We start from the raw sequence: 17912 nt of genomic DNA, 5'->3' as shown, positions 1-17912 counted from the left end.
ACACACACACAAGCACGTGAGTGTGTGCATGTATTTTCCTCTAGAAAATTACAATATGTAGTTGACATTTCCATTTTTGGTGTCTTATAACCTGTCCTGTGATATCACATCTTACAAACTAGTAAGAAAACTTTTACTTTTTAGTATCCAGCCATTTTATGGTGCTCAGATTAGCATAGAAGGACCTGGTCTGGAAAGAAGTTGCTGTCCCAGAAGGGGATACTGAGCTTGGGAAACAACCTCTGGAACCTCCTACCTGTTCCATTGCTCGTCTCCACCAACAGAAGCTTAGGAATTTCAGAGGAACTAAAATATTCTTAGCAAAATTAGTTGGAGGGTTGGAGAGAGAGCCCACTCACTGGGTAAAGTGCTGGCTGTGCATGCCGGTGACCTGAGATTTTATCCTCAGAACCCGCATGAAAACACGAGACAACAGTGTACATGCGTCTGCAATCCCTGCACACTCCTGTGAAGAGCTGAGAGACAGAGACAGAATTCCAGGCCAGCTAGCCTGGCAGAGATACCCTGTCTCAACTGTCTCAAACATGGTAGAGGGTGAGGACCAAGACTCAAGGTTTTCCTCTGACTTCCATCTATATCGCTGTTCTCTCTCTCTCTCTCTCTCTCTCTCTCTCTCTCTCTCTCTCTCTCTCTCTCTCTCTCTCTCTCATATGTGCACACACACATTTTTATTAGCACAAGCATTCAGTAGTTACCAAGTTAATCATTACCTATGATAATATGCTCCCAAATTCAAAGCAGTAAGAGCAGCTCTTTACACATTTGGCTTGTGTAAAGGACAAAGCTTGACATGGCAAACACATCCTCCGAGTATGTCCTCCTTCTCTGACATGGTTTTATCTCCGGCAGGACATCGACGGCCAGGCGCTTCTCCTGCTGACTCTACCAACGGTGCAAGAGTGCCTGGAGCTGAAGCTGGGGCCTGCTATCAAGTTATGCCATCAGATCGAGAGAGTTAAAGTGGCATTCTATGCCCAGTATGCCAACTAGCTCAGCTTGCTTGGGGTGGTGCCTGATTCTAATGATGCTGTGTTTCTGAAGGTTTCCAGAAGTGAGACCTTGATTTTCTAGGTGCTGTGAAATAAATGGTACATTCATTGAGGATCTCCAAAAAGCAAGAAGCCCACGACCTCCTTCATGCACCAGCCTGTTTGATAGTTTGATGTCTCTAAAGCACACAGAAGGACCACAGCAGCAATTTCTGGGACTGTAGTGAAAGTTCTGTCTCAGAAGTTTCCCGGCTCTGGACTTGCTTTTTGATCTCTGAGTTTCATTTCTCTCCCACCCAAGCTAGGCAGCTTCCTGTAAGCCAGGTTTCCTTACACTGAGGTCCACGTTCTTGGAAAACTGAGGTGGACTGAGTGCCTCCATGCAGAATCCCTGACTTGCCGCCAGTTTTTGCCTGACTCACTCTCAGGCTCTTTCACAGCTCTCTCTGGCCCACACATGCAGACTGCTGTGGTTTAGAGTCACCGACTACCCCATTCGATCTCAATGACACCGCCTTTCTCCAACACAACTGCCGGCGCTGTTTCAGGATGCCGCTATAACACGATGTGCTAAGCTCTGTCCTCTATGTCAGAGTGCCTTTCACAAGTATGGCTGCTTACAGCAAAAGCTACTCTGTAAGCAGAGCCCAGAACATTGGCAGTGGCAAACACTATCCATAGTCTCCTGCAGAACCATGGCTTCACTGTTCTGAGATCACTGTGACCCGTCAGGAGGAGGTCAGCTTAGGGAAATACCAAATTCTGTATTAAAGAAAAAGCTTTCAGAGGGCCAGCATGGGAAGAGATTTGAGGAAGCATTTTGTGAGCTAGATGTATCTACTTAGAAATGGTAACACAGCTGGTCACTGCAAACAAGCCCCTCTGCACCTCCCTTCTGCTTATCTGGCTTGCCACACGGAAAGCCAGCAAGAGGAAGCGGCGATGCCTAGCATGATATAGCCGAGAGAACACTGGGTCTGGACTCTGTCTCTCTCCATCCTGCCTTTGCTGATGACCAACTGCATGTCTTTGGGGAACCCCCACCACTCTGGACTCAAGCTCCCATTGAAGGAAAAGGCAGATCCCTTAGTAGTGAGGCACTGGGTAGACCATCTCCCCCTGCCTTCTCGTGCTTGCTAGAGAGGAGTCCGGGTGGACCAAAATAGGAAAAGGAGTGGGGCCACAGAATTTAACCTGCCAGTTCCCGCGTTTCACTCTCTTTGAGGTTGCTCATGAAATTTCACTAAGTCATCTATAGAATAATCAGTGATTATAAAGTTTGCCCAATCTTTTCTGCCCAGCGCTTCCTCTGTGTTTTCTCATAAGTGGTTCAACATGTACTTCCAAACCCCAAGGAACTGAGGTACATTATGACATGAAAGTCACCTCCCTGCCTTGTCTTTTTAAAATCATGCAAGGAAACCAAACTTTTACTCTGTTTAGGAGTAAATGTTGATTTTGATTTTGGAAGCTTAACTTCCCACCTATATGGATTTTATTGTTTTGCTTTCTGGTTTTTCATGTTTTGTCATAATTATGTTGGTCTTTTCTCTCTGACTAGTCTCAACTGTCCCATCACATAGTGTGACATGCTGCTTGTATTTTAGTGACAGTTTAAGGCATGGTGATCTGTCAGACTTTGAGCACTGGGCTTGCTTATGTTAACTGCTCTCAGCATTGTGCAGTGGTTGCTGATGGAACCAGAAATCAAATTATTTGTGGTTGGGACTCTTCCCTAAAGCTGGTTTTCTATTGTCAAGCTACAGACCTTTGGTGAACGGGTGTGCCCAGGGACAACGATGGTTAGATTGTGTCCTTTGTGGTGCTGTAAGGATGGAGGCGCCCCATGCTCTTGCCTGCATGGTTGCCTTGTAGTTGAATTTCTCTCTTTTGTGCTACACGTTGAACCTTCCTCAGTTGGCCTGCCTTCTCAGCCACATGCTTTTGGCCATAAATACTCAATTTATTGGTTGGAAAGGGTATCTATGTCAAGATGGTGTGGCATCTCTCCAGTGCTGACTCCTTGATCCTTCAGTGTGCTCTTCTCAAGATGAGCTCTTTCTTTACATCTGAAACCCGGATGCAGCTGTGGCATTAGTAGCACACAATAGGCTTTGAGAGCAAATGTCACTTTCTCATGCCATTTCTGGTAATGACACCGAGGAGCAGGTGTTGCTTCAGAACATGGGAGATTTTTCTAGACATCTTCTAAGCCCACAGAAAGAGCCAGAAGAATATTAACAGAAAACCCAGTCAGGATGTGGCCGCCATTGGTCAGAAACCCTTCATCCTATGGAACCACGAGTCCCAGCCTGTCCTCACCCTTCAGCCGTGCAGTTTAATGTCAATGCCTCTCTGCATGGTATCATTCCCTTCAGGCTCACTGTTAGTCTCCAGCTTTGGCAAGGAAGAGATGGCAGTAATCATACCAGAAGAGTGCCCAGCCAGCGTCCACCCCCATCATAGTGGCTCTCAGTGGCAGTCAGCCCAGCCCTCCAGTAGACTTGAGAATTACGAGAGGATTGAAGGGGGTGGCGTTCTTCTGGGAGATGCCAGCATCCTCCAGAGCTTTGTTTCAGGATGGGATGCTCATCATGCAGACGAGAATTTTGTTACCAGATTGTAAAGTGGGTTTTGTTTCTCTCTAGACTCACCTCTCCCCTGCTTCTGTCTTAAACATGGGGCTGATTCCCAAGGAACAATTTGTTCTGTATCCCCATTACTATGGCAGAAAAAGAAATGGATCTTACACACATACTCCAAATACCACCACAGCCTGTACACCAAAAACATTCTACTCTAAATACGGTCAAACGATGCCCTCCCGCGTATTCCTTCCTGAATGGTATCATTTCATTATCTCTCTGATTATCTTCTGGGACCAGTCCTCTCCTTCATGTCCCCACACCTTGGGTACATCACACCATTCATTGCCTCCTATAACCAGCCAAGCAGACGCCCTACCGTCTGTGCCATGCAATCGAGGAATGGAAATGTCACCTCAACTTAAATAATGACAGTCCATCATTTATGTCCACTCCAAAGTTTAGCGAGTTTATTTTAGCCCTTAACTTCCCGGCTGCATTTGTGCTGTATTGTAAAAAAATATCCTGTTCACAAAATAAAACATACCCCGATCAAAGCCGAGTACACTGGCATTGCATATCTTTGCAAATCATCAATGGTGTCCTTCAACACAGCATCTAACCTAGAGCTCACAGAACTGGTCTGTCACTTTTCAAATTAGATGCCTTTGATCAATTTGACTCACAGACAGTATTTGAGCTCTATTTAAGTCCCTAGACCTTATTTGATCATATTGGAAAAAAACATTTCCTGTGTTTGCTTTGATTTGGTCTTCAATAAATTAAAATGATCCACACCCTAACACTGCCACATCTGACCTTTACTGCCATCTTTACATGGTTCCTTTTGATCAGCCTTTTGAAGATAGGTCCCTCCTAATCTGTCTCAATTTTGAGGGTTCTATGAGACAGATACTGGGTTTGTCTTCTATCTTACACCAAACATCCCTCCTGAAAGTTGTCCCTTAGATTTGGAAGCACTCGGGGTTTTCATACTTATTTTATATAACACCCATTTATATTTATTTCTGTATATAGAAATAGAACAAAACAGTAGTAGGATCTTTGTTGTGGTTTGACATTGCTGCTTTTGGGTTAGGATAGTGAATTTAGGTTCCAATCACTCTCTATTCTGTCTTTGGAGAGCTGTGATTGAGTGTGCAATTATTTGGAAGGAGAAAATGTAAATTAAGGTATCTGTAGTGTTTATGGAAGAAGTCTCTGGGTGCAATAATTAAGTAACAAGGAGAAGCTGAAATGGCAACCATACAATCTAGCGATTCTCTTGCTCGCGATTCCTTTCTCCTCACAAATTTTCTGAAAATTACTCTCTTTAACTGGGTTAGCTTTTTAAGTTGCTTAATTCTCATAGCTTTTAATACTAGGGTGGTTTAGAGGTATCCAAAACATGCTATTACAAAATGAAACTGTGGTATTTGTGACCCATTTAATTTACTGAAAAGTTGTAATTGCTGTCCTGCCTCATCTCCTTGGGTTTTAGTTTTAAAAAGCCTTTGTGGTTTAAATGATAAATAATGATTCAGTTTTCTGAACTATAGACTTCCTTGTTCCGTTTTCTTTCTATGGCTAGGACTCAGCACCAGTGAGGATGCGGGTCATGTCACAGAACCAAGGTAGAACAGCGCTTTGGGAAGGGCAAAGAGAAACACAGAAGAAGGAAAAGTCTAGAACAATATTTTGCTAAAAATTGATTTATGATGAAAACTGATGGGAAGGGGTTTTTTTTTTTTTAATAATAGAAAAGGCCAACACCATACCTGTCATTCAGAATGCAAGCAAACACGGTCTGTGTAAGCAGTCACTGATGGCGGGAGCCCTTTATTCTTCACGCTCCACCTTGAAGTTTGTTTTGAAATTTGGTTCATATCTTGGTATGTTTTGGTGCATAAAAGAGAAAAATATCAGTTTATTTACTTTTGAAGTTTAAAGGACAAAGGGCATGCTCTCAGTTTGTTGTAAGATTGTATTCTGTATATATGTTTCCATGTACATAAATGAAAATATATATCAGAGTTATATTTTAATTTTTATTCTAAATGAAAAAAACCCTTTTTACTTGAAAACATGGTAAGCCACATTGTTAATAAAGTAAACATAAATTCTATGGTGGTGTTTGTGTTTATGTGTCAAAGGTTATTAAATATATGTTTGGGGCTTTATTAGGGTCATTTTCTTCTGAAGTCCTTGTTTTATTTTTGCATTTCATTATAGCATCTACTGTTAAGTTGGTTAGAACCATGGATCTCAAAGTCACCTCATTATTATATATTTTACTCAAACAATGTGTATCTAGTCTGGTTTCATTTTTGTTGCTTTGATAAAACTAACTAAAAAGAAACTTATGCAAAAAAAAAATGATTTGTTTGACTTACACTCCCAGGTCACAGATCGTCATTAAGGGAAATCTAGACAGGAATGCAAGCAGGAACTAGAAACAGAAATCAGTGCCTACTTCCTCATTCGTAGATTTATGCTTAGCCAGTTTCCTTATACGGCCTAGGACCACCTCAGATCTGGAGAAAACAGTGCAATGGAGCTTTGGGAATGACTCATTTGGTAAAGTGCTTGTCTTACGATCATGATGAACCAATTACAAGTTTAGAACCCAGGTAAAATTACCTGTCGTAATGTTGCACACTTGTTATCCCAGCTCTGTGGAGGTGGAGACATGTGGATCCCCAGGGCTCACAAACCAAGGACTCTAGGCTAACTGGTGAACTTCAGTTCAATGAGAAACCCTGCCTTAAAGAAGGTGAACTTCCTGAGGATAATTCCAAAGATTGTCCCCTGAATTCCACACAAGTGCATTTGTATGCAGATACACATGAACATGCACACACATACACATAAAGCAGTATCGTCTATTTTTATATTGTTCCTGACCTTCCTGATTTCAACCATCTTTCCTTTTCTAGGATTGCCTGATACTTTGGAAGAAAGATGGCTTTATTTCTATAGGTGCCCCAATTTACTAACCATATCGATACATCTTAGGACTTGCTATCACAAGTCTTGAGTATCCACGTAAGAGAAAAACCAGCCTGTTGCTGTGGTGCCCCACCCCTGAGATCTCACAGGAAGAGAATGCCCTTCCTTGACTGTCAGTGTGGCTTCCATCACCCAGGGAGGGTAAGAAGGTAAAGAGAGTTAGACCCCTGGGGAATGGGCCGGAGAGAGCAGTCATTTCTCCTTTAATCCAATCTCCAGTGACTCCACTTTAATTCCCTTTTGATCCTGTTGACATTTAAAATCCACATATATAAATTTTTGCATTCTTTTAATTATGGATGCCTTTAAAAAATAGATTGATAACACAGGTTTTTACTTTGCAGTTCAAATTGCTTTCAATCTTGAAATCCTTTTGCCTCAGCTTTCTGCGTGCTAAGATTATAGGTGTGTGCCACCATGCCTGGCTTACATGAGGTAGTTTTTATTTGTCGGTTTATGACTTATTTAAATACAAAGCTTTACCAGAGAAAGCAGAACCTTTAAAGCACAATAAGGAACATCATTTGTTTTCCCCAGTATACCAACAGCAGATAGAGTAGTGTACTGCTGAATAAATACAGCCATCATATTTCTATTTATACTTGAATATCCTTGAAAACAGAAGTCTAAACACTGACTATATGAGAAGTAAAATCTGAACACTTCCAAATCTCTAGATTGAATAATTCAAAGCAAAAAAAATTGTTCATGTTGTCATGAGAACTCTATTTTTATTTTTTTCTTCTACTTAGCCAGGCTGCGTACAACTCTCCGTTCACTAGAAGTTATTTCTCCTTTATTCTGAGGTTTGTGGTACAACTTAGGAAAGCAAAATGCTTACTAGAGATTCCGAGAATGTTATGTTTTAAGTGCTGATTGTGTGAACATAACCTTGGCTGATTCCATGTGACGACCAGTAAGGTGAGAGTACTACCTGAGCTACAAAGAGTTGTCGGAATCATTTCATGAAGCCATGTTTATGACATTGGCTCAAGCCTAGGTCACAGCACATCTCTGTTGAATGTAGTTCATTTGTTATATCAAAGTTTAGTGTCATTTGTAGATGACATGTCCAAATGATATATCATAGTAATAAATAAAAGGAAGTTTTGCTTAGTTCTTCTGATGATAGCCCAACATACAATGAGTGTTACTAGATTTGTTCTGTGTTAGAAATTGACTTCTTTACTGTGAAGTTTTGGAATAATAAATATAATATAGTGATGTATATATTATATAAGCACATACACAAATATTAGGCATGCATATATACAATTAAGTATGCATATATGTACGTTATATATGTAGGTGAATATGTATGTATATATGTATCATGGGTGTGTGCATATATGTACATTTGTGGTGTGTGTGTGTGTGTGTGTGTGTGTGTGTGTGTGTGTGTGTGTGTGTAATGTGAGGTGGTATGCTTTCCAGTTCTATAACACAAGACTTCAGTTTTCTATAAAAGGTAAAGAATTATGCACCTTTACATGGTTAACAGGACTGAATATGAGACAAATCACTGTGTGATCCTTAGCCCAGAGTAGGTGCCTCAGATTCCCACCTTCATGTACCATCCATTCCTGAGTCCCTGACCATTTATTTACCCATTGCAATATCTTGGCCACCTTTGGCTGACTGCATTCATACCCATCTTATAGGCATCACCAACTAGACAGGAAGCCATAAACAAGATAGAAATGCCAGAGTGTCTTGGCAGTGTTGATATTGAAGTCAGAAGCTAGGATTGGGTCTTATAGTAGAAATGTCATGCATCTAGGACTGGGGCAACTCCAGGATCCTTTTAACAACACAGTTCCAAGAAACATTGATCATCTCGACATCTGAATTTGCCACAGTGTTTGATGGCATCATGCCAGTTCTAACTGGTTTATAAGAATATCAGCAAACTGCATCAAGCCAGAGTCAGTAGGTGACCCCCCCACACCAATATTTAGAGACATGTTACATGGCTAAAGATTTTACAAGTCCAGTGAATTGTTCCCAAAGCTCCCCTCCAAAGAATGAATTGTGGTTTCTACATTTTGCTTATATCTAATGCATAACACATGGCTGGCCTCAAACTTGTAATGTAGTCAAGGATAGCCTTGAACTTCTGATCCTCCTACCTCCACCTCTGGAGAGCCAGGGTTACAAGCATGTGCCATCATACCCAAATGATGAGTTTTCATTACTATCCTGAAACTTGACTCCTAATATTCATTGTCTTCTTTTATATGGTGATTGGTGAACACCTTGAAACCTTGAACACCTTGGCAGATACAAGTTGAATATCTTGAGAGTTCCGCTATATCCCTAGTACAAAGAGAGATTGGTCATAGTGGGGTTATTCATGGATTTCTTCCTGTTTTCTCAGCACCAACTTATGTTTTCTGGGTAGATACAGATACTGTTACTACTTCCTCTGCCAAGACTTCCAACTCTCATGGCATCCCACAAGGTCATTGTCAGCTCCATGGTAATAACCACAAACCACGCTGGCATTCAGAGCCCATGTACCTGGGAGATCAAAGCTTTACTTCCGTATGACATAAGGGAGTACTTCAGGTGACGGAACTTGGAAATGTTTAAGGAGTAACCCCATAACTTTCACCAATGACATATAGGTTGCATTAATAAATCCTTCTCAAGAAGGACAGTTATCCCCTGCATGACTGCTCCATACAGTTTGTCCAGAAACAACTCACAGGCTTCCACCTTACAATGCACCATTTTCGTTTAGTTTCCAACCTTCCATGCCTAACTCTTCAGCTTGAAATTGCTTCCTGCCCCCTCAGTTTAGAAGCTTTTCCTCAGGGCCTCTTTTCTAGGAAATTCAAACAAAATGTAGGCATTTGAAAGCGGCTATTATCATAGTCATGCAATGTGCAAACAATAATGAAATATTCTGGCCATAACTCAACAGACCTGGAAACTCCCCAGCCTTCTGTAATTGGGACACTCATAATACAAGTCTTTTCAGAATTAATACTTGGGTTAGAGGTGAAAAGTTTTAAAGTACTCTTTCTGATTATTAAAGCAGTGTGTTTATATTACAGAGCATTTGGAAGGCAAAGGTGTTATTAAGTTGCCCATTATCTCATTATGTTCAATTATAATTTCATCATGTTTGCATTTATATTTAGAGCATAATATTGAAATTAAGCCATCTATACCATTTGAAAGATTTTCATTGGTATTCTGCAATCATCCTCAATGAGGTGACATTAATATTCTCAAATATTAGCACCTTTGTTTTTAATATACTTTATTTTTATCAATTAATTTCATTCTTTGTCAATCTCATGTGAGTGTATAATGCATCCTAACGACTCCATCCTCTCATTATCTCATCTCGTTCCCACCCTGACAAACGCCCTCCTCTCTAACACCCCCTTTCTTGGATTCGTGAGTTTGGGTTTTATTTTGTGACCCATTTACTTTAGCTAGGGCCATTTGGGTGATACTCGATAGCACTTCTATTTTAAATGCTTAAATAAGCCTATGAAAAATCCAACATGATCTAGTAAATGTACAGGTGTTGCCAACCTGGCTTCTAAAGATATTGACATTTTGCTGCATTTGCTTCAGATTTACGTATATTACCTCATAAAGTCAAACTCCCTACATCTCCCTTATTCCATCTCTCTTCCTTGAATTTCAGAGATAACCATCATTCTGATTTGGGTGTTATAAATTCCGAAGCATGCTTTTGAATGTCATTGTATTTCAATGTAAACCTTGTCATGGATCCTACTTATGTGGCTCTTCAAAACTCCTGGTTAGTGTTACTTCATCATGTTGCTTATGTGCTATGCTGTGATTTGTTTCTTTTATTCAGTAATGCATGTATGTTGTTATAGATGCTTTTAATTTATTTATTTGTTTTCACTAGTGCATAAATTTCAAAGAATAGGTATCATGACTTGTGCACTTGTGCATCTATTCAGTTTTTCTCAGTTTTGTGCAGTTTCATAGATGTTGCCATGAAAATTGTCTGTGCATGTTTTCCTGTACACAAGCAGCAGTGTAGTGTCTCTGGCAGAACAGAATTAATGGCCACTGGGTGAGGGGCAGTCACATTCCTCAGTGATATAGGCACAGGTAAATTGTCTTTGCTGAAGAAACTCCCCCTCCGTGCTCATGCCGGTAACTCTGATTAAATTCAGTAGGTCACACAGATTTTTTTTTTTTAATTTTAAGACATGAAAATGGGAGAGGGACTTGTTGGGAAAGAAGATGGGGATTGGTGGGAGCGGGGAGGGGATGAGAGCATAATGGAGAGAATATGATAAAAGTACATTTATCCATATGTGTATGATACTGTAAAAAGAATAAATGCATTAAAAAAAACCTACCACCTACAGACAAAGCTGGAGCAGGGACTGCTCATACACCAGTGGCAAGAGCTCGAAGTAAACTCAGCAGGTCACATCTAGAAGTGTGGGGAAGTGCTCAGTCCACAGCCCTGCAGTCCTGTCTCCAGGGACTCTTCCAGCCTTGCCACAGTACCATTGATGGGGTTTTCCTTCTTGAGTAGCACCCACATGCACAGTGTCACCCACCCTTCACTGCATATATGTGGTCAAAGGACCAACTCCGCCTTTCCTAAAAGGCCTCCGCACATGTGCCCATGGCCTCTCCTCTTTCCCTTTGTGTTTACCACTTTGGTGAATTACTGAAAGATGGTGGCTCTGTCTGAAACTCAGATTTTTATAGTTGGAGAAATCTTACCTCAAGCTCCTCACCTCAGCTCTTCTGAAGTGCTTGCCACCACAGAATCAGGCTTCTACATTCAACTCCAAAGCCCAGCACATTGTGGCACGCTTTGAAAATGGAATCATTTCGCAAGGCCCTTGCATCAAGGCTATTCTATGGTATTCATCAAAGGAAGCGCTTCTGTGCTACTGCCTGGGCCACAGGGGTGCTTCCCAGCCCCCCGCCTGGGACCACCATCTTGTCCTTCATACCATTGCTGGTCTGCACAAGCATTTCTCTCTTTTTCTTTTCTCTTCTTTTCTTTTCCTTCCTTCCTTCCTTCCTTCCTTCCTTCCTTCCTTCCTTCCTTCCTTCCTTCCTTCCTTCCTTCCTTCTGTCCTTCCTTCCTTCCTTCCTTCCTTTCTTTCTTTCTTTCTTTCTTTTAGCTCAGATATGTCTTAGTGATTTCATCTGTTGGTCTTGTGTGCTTCAAGAGTGGAGATGTGTCCAAGTTTAAACATATAAAGCTATCTTTATTAAAAGTCTCTCCATGTTACCAAGCAGCAGGTGGCATGGGGTGTGTTCTGGGAACGACACTAACTCGTGATATTGCAGCTATTTAAAAACGAGTCATTGAAGCCCAGATGAACATTTATATTGGCAAGGGGTCCATTTAAGTTACAATTCCCCAAACACTTAGCTAGCTGACATTTCTAAATGTCTCTTCCACATAGTAAAACTTTCATTTTAGAAAAAAAGAAGGGGGGTTAAAAATAAAAGTTTTGCATGTTGTCCTCTTTGCATTCTCATAAATTCCAGAGTCTGAAAGAGGCGTCTTGAATGGAGTAAATGTGAGAACAGATCTTGTTTTGTCCTGTCACTCACAAACAAGTTAATAAATACCACAACTTGAATGAATTGGTCCAGTCTTTTCAAAGTAATGATGGGGTGAATGCAGGTATGTGCACCACTTATCAACTGGACCCATTGGAAACAGGCAACCTTAATGTGTAAATGGTCTGAGTTTACTTAGGTGCACCCACTTCAGCCCTAATAGTCCTATGCAGTTCATTCCCATGAGCAGAAATGAAAACGTTTTATGGACATTTAATAAGGATTGTGATGACAACTTGTGTCATAATAAGCTTAAGAAGCATTTATTTATAGGATAAGATCATTTGTATCTGCCAAGTGGGGTATGTTTTTCTACCTGATAAGTGGGGTTCGCTAGGCTAATCACATTAGGAGAAAGACTATCTTTGTTTCTACTAAAAGTTGCAGAACTGTGAAGAAGGGACCAGGTGGACAGAATGGCAAAATGCAGAATGGCAAGGGACCCTTGCTGTAAAAGCAAAACCAAGGAGTGGGGAGGGGTACTCACATGTGCACATGATGTATGTGTGTAAACATGGCACATGATGTGCATGTGTGTACAATATTGACACAATAAAATACTATTATGGGGGCATTGACTTAGACAGTAAACAAGCCTGGATGTGCTGGGGCCATAAATCAAAAACCTCTCATGAGAATGTGACCCTCCCAGGCTCGGTCTCCTGGAGGTTGCCCTGTGTATTAGTGACTTTCCTTGTTACTCTATTTGAATATCTGACATGAAGCATACTGGGGAGGAGGGGATTTACATTGGGCTTGGTGCTAGTCCCTGTTCAGCAGCATCTATTGTCCCAAAGAAGCGCAGAAGCATTTACTTCCAAAGAGTCTTCATCAAAAATATCACACACACAGCCTTGATACAGTCTTTGAGGGACTTCCCTCTGAAACTCCACAAACCAGGCCTCCTTTGCCTGCATTTCTTTCCTCAGTCTCTTCAAGCCCATTAAGCCTGGCGTACTTAATAGCCTTTCCAGCCCAAGTTCTGAATTCTTTCACAACCGTCCTCCAAACCAACACAGAGAGGCCCACCAGAGCCAACATCCCACTCTCCAATACCAGTTCTGTTCTGGTCTGATTTCTACTGCTGTGATAAACACTGTGACCAAAAGTGACTTGGGGAGGAGATGGTTTATTTGGCTTACACTTTCTGATCACAGTCCATCATTGGGGTAAGTCATGCAAAGAACTCAAGGAGCAGAGGCAGCAGCCGTGGAGAAAACCTGCTTACTGCCTTGATCTCCAAGGCTCACTCAGCTTGCTTTCTTATACAGCCAGGACCAAGGTGCCCAGGGGTGGCACCATCCACAGTGGGCCGAGTCCTCTTGCATCTGTTAACAATCAGGAAAATGTCCCCCAAGACTTTCCCACAGGCCAATCTGATGGAGACAATTCCTCAGTTGAGTTTCCCTCTCCCAAGATGACTCCAGCTTGTGTCTGCTGCAGAAACCAACCTGCACAAAAATTAATAAACAAAATTAATTCATGTCTTTCATTTTTGGAAAGGCTTATTCCATATTGTCCAGATGTGCTTCAGACTCCTGGGCTCAAGTGATCCTCCAGTCTCAGCCTCCCAAGTTCTTTGTCTGCATGCCTTGCTTGAATTCAGAAGTCATTCTTTTTTTTTTTTTTCCGAGACAGGGTTTCTCTGTGTAGCTTTGAGCCTTTCCTGGAACTCATTTGGTAGCCCAGGCTGGCCTCGAACTCACAGAGATCCGCCTGGCTCTGCCTCCCGAGTGCTGGGATTAAAGGCGTGCGCCACCACCGCCCGGCTATTCTTAATAGTAAAACTATGAACTCCCTGTAGGAAGGTAAGAAGCTTCACAAAGAGCATGATTTGGAATTTCAGAGAAAGAGAAATATTAATATCCAGGAAACAAATAAAAAATAAAATTTTAATATAAAAATGCAATTTAAGTAACCATAATTTTTTATAGCTTCTACCCAATTGACCAATGATAAAGTGTGATTTAACCATTGGCAGAGAAACAGTATAAAATGAATCACAGTGCACCAGGCCCACTGCTGAGACTATGAACCTGTTAGATGGGACTGCAGACTGGAGATATGGCTCAGTGGGCAAAGGGCTTGCTTTGCAAGTGTGAGGACCTGAGTTTGAATCCCCAGAACCCACATAAACCTAGGCATGATAGACAATGTCATCAATTGCAGAGAAGTTTGGGAGCTGTCCTGGAGCATGAAGCAGCTAACCACATCACTAAACAAATAAACAAACAAACAAATGACAGACTCACACACATTGGCTCACACATGAACACACATGTACACGCACATACACACAATAATGAGACTGTTAAGCTAATGTTTGTCTGTTAGGGTTAAATTTCATCATTTTTACTTAAAGTTTTACCAGGAAAATTTAAAAGACAAGTAAAGGAGTAAAAATATTTTAAAATGACATCTAGTTTTGATACTTCAGTTTTATTGTACCTACAGACATTAAGCCAAAAGAAATAGTGTTGAAATAATTACGTGTATAGAAGGCATGTATATTGAATGCTAACTGAAGCATTGTTGAAAATAGGGAAGATCTTTAAATAAATAACAATATAAATCTATGGTGAAACTGCAATTATTAATAAGGATCGACTTTGCTTTATTAAAGTTAGCTACATTAGTGAGACATCACTATGGAGAAAAAGGGGTAGAGTATCATATAGTCCCTTTCATGTGAAAAACAAATGTATACATGCATTTATGTTGCATATTGATATTTGTACTCAAAGGCCTACAAGAATCACAGTTACTCTTGAATTAAGAAGTTACGATCATCATTTATAGTCTGCATAGATATAAAATGTATTAGTTTTTTTAAAGTTTGTTAATAAATGATAATTGGTGTGTGTGTGTGTGTGTGTGTGTGTGTGTGTGTGTACCCACGTACACACACACATAGGCAAATAGAGGCAAGAGGCCAATTCCAGATGTTGTTTCTCAGGAACTGTCCACCTTGAATTTTTAGACAGGATTTCATGGCCTGGAACTGAGCCACTAGGCTAGCTTGGTGGCCAGGGAACCTTGGGGACCAATCTGTCTCCTCCTCAACAAGCATAGACCATCACATCCGTGTTTTTGTGTGGTCTCTGAGAATCAAATTCACATTCTCTTGCTTGCTTTTCAAGCACTACCAATTAAACTCTCTCCAGCCCCAGCTGTATTTTTGAAGGTTACAAAAGGAACTAGTCAGGCCTCAACATCCACCTACACTCGCCATCTTTCCCATTCTTATGGTATGGCAGGGAAGAGGCTGTTCATGTATTAGGAGTCAGGTACCTATTTTGGAGTCATTCATCTCATAAAGCCTGAGCTACCCACTGTATGGTCTTTCTTTCCATCTGCCTATTTGCAATGATTCTCATACAGTTCAAGAAGCCCTATGAGAACCAGTTCTAGGTGTCATCAAATCTTTGTTTGAACTCACAATCCTATGCCAGAGAATGCCAGGCTACATTGAGTTATGAGTTCTCAGTATTCTTGTATAGCCCTAATGAGGCCTGAACAAGCTGGGTGGCTTTCTCTCCAAGGTCACACAGCTTGGTTCTGTCCCTAGTAACTGTGTGTTTAATAAACAGTTAACTGAATAACCTTGAAAGCCGCGTTGTTTAAAGCCAATGAAGTGTGGAGGAATGTGAAGCACACGTTGAGAATGGTCAGGTTGTTGGAGTCTTTCTGGTCTAGGCAGCGGCATTGAGAGTGGAGGGGAGGAGATGGGGACGGAGGTGACTGAAGCCAGGACAGCTCCTGCAAGGCTTCCATCCCGGCTCCAGTTTGCATTCTCATTTTGTACGCTAAAATCACAAGGGCAAGCAAGCCAGACTTTACAGAAGCTTTCCAGGCAGTGAGCAGGTTGTTAAGAGCTACAGCCCGTTGTTTCAGCTCTTCCTCCATGTCAGTCTGTCCCAGGTAGCAAGTGAAGTTGTGCTTGGCAAGTAGGCACTACAGGCAGTGCTTTCCATAAATCACTAAACAAATCAATAAACCAATATCTAAAAGGTCACTTGTCTACTTTATTTGACTTCAAGATCAAACCTTTTTTTTCCCCCTTAGAAATCGGAGGATTCTGCTTGTCTGCATGAGATGGGAGAGACTGCCCTCTTACTATTGGTGAAATTATTAAGGCCACTCACTTCACGTAGTTAAAAGGGAAGTTTATTTTGTGGGGTAACTTACAAATGAAGGGATAGTTTACAGGGTCTGGAAAAGGTGTGGCACAGTCCGGTGGTGTTCTCTGGAGAACTCTGCTCAGTCTACCTCCAGCATCAAGGGTCCAGGAACCAAGAGAGTTGGTGCATCCAGATCTCAGGTCTTCAGGGTCCTCCCTTGGCCCTGCCTTGTAGGTGTGACAGTTACTGAAGCCTTACTGTGGGTTGGAACTTCCAGATCAAAGCTGGAATGGCTACCCACTACATCTCTCCCTTTTGTCTAAATAAGAAGGTTCTAACCTAATACGAGATTATATACAAAGGAATAGTTATCAAATATTGCCCAAGAGTAATGAGGGATAATGACCTAGATAAGATGGAACTACAACCAATGTGAACAATATCAAGCAAGAAACACATACTAAAATCCAGAGAAGTCTAGAGCATAGATAAATGGCATGTTACAAAGATCATTCCAAAAGGTGTCCTATACTAAAGAACCTGAATCTAATACTTAATATGTTCTATCTAAGATAATATATATACTAAGTTGTAACTATAACTGCTAGTCTTCAGTCCCATCAAAGACCTGAGAAGGAATATAATGGTACCTGAGAAATGAAAGATGGATGCAAGCAACTTTCGGGAATCTTGCAAGAGTAGTCACCTAATGTACCAGCCCAGCTAGCTCAGTTGGCAGAGCGTGAGACTCTTAATCTCAGGGTCATGGCTTCGAGCCCCATATTGGGCACCAGATATTGGTGAAATTATTAAGGCCACTCCACGTAGTTAAAAGGGAAGTTTATTTTGTGGGGTAACTTAAAAATGAAGGGATAGTTTACAGGGTCTGAAAAAGGTGTGGCACAGTCCGGCAATGTTCTCTGAGAACTCTGCTCAGTCTACCTCCAGCATCAAGGGTCCAGGAACCAAGAGAGCTGGCGTTACTGAACCAGTTACTGAAACCTCAATGGGGCTTGGAACTTCCAGATCAAAGCTGGAATGGCTACCCACTACACTCTTACTTACCTCCTGGCCTACTAAGGTGTGGTGATTAATATTGATTGGATCTGGAATCAGCTAAGAGACACCCTCTGGTGTTTCTTATCGTGAGGACATTTCCAGGAATGATTAACTGAGGGAAGATGCTCTACCAGAATGGGTGCTGTCTTCCACCCTGCAACAGCTCAGGCATAATGGAGTCCAAAGGAAAGTCAGCCCTCACTTACTTTCCCATCTTAAGCGTGTCTGCTCTGATGTCACTGCTGACAGCACCACCATCCTTCATCGACAGTGGAACCCAGCTTCTTTGGTCTTCGATGGGAACTTAAAGCCAGCAGCTGTCCAGGAATCTTCCAGGCTTTCAAGAACTGTTGAGGCATCCAGGGTTGTGGACTGGGCATTTACTGGATTTTCAGCTTCTCTAGTATGCATATGGCCCTTGTTGAACTACCCAGTCCTTCTCATATACACTAGTCAAATATATCCCTTTTCTTATATATATATATATATGTGTGTGTGTGTGTGTGTGTGTGTGTGTATGATTTTGTAGCTCCATC

The 17912-nt window shown here is 41.5% G+C and overlaps 1 protein-coding gene across 4 annotated transcripts in view; it reads left to right on the top strand.

The window, feature by feature from the left end:
• Positions 1–5720, top strand: part of Sfmbt2 (Scm like with four mbt domains 2) — a 186559-nt gene extending 180839 nt beyond the window's left edge. For all 4 annotated transcript variants that reach the window (XM_028891484.2, XM_028891440.2, XM_028891451.2 and 1 more), the window contains exon 21: positions 871–5720. In XM_028891484.2, coding sequence (XP_028747317.1) covers positions 871–1011 — 141 coding nt within the window. In that variant the 3' untranslated portion in view covers positions 1012–5720. The remainder of the gene's footprint in view (positions 1–870) is intronic.
• Positions 5721–17912: the final 12192 nt, after the last annotated feature.

The sequence above is a fragment of the Peromyscus leucopus genome, chromosome 5 (assembly GCF_004664715.2).
Source record: "Peromyscus leucopus breed LL Stock chromosome 5, UCI_PerLeu_2.1, whole genome shotgun sequence".
Taxonomy (NCBI): Eukaryota; Metazoa; Chordata; class Mammalia; order Rodentia; family Cricetidae; genus Peromyscus; species Peromyscus leucopus.
Note: the sequence above shows the minus strand (reverse complement) of the source record. Positions and strands in the feature narration are given on the sequence as shown.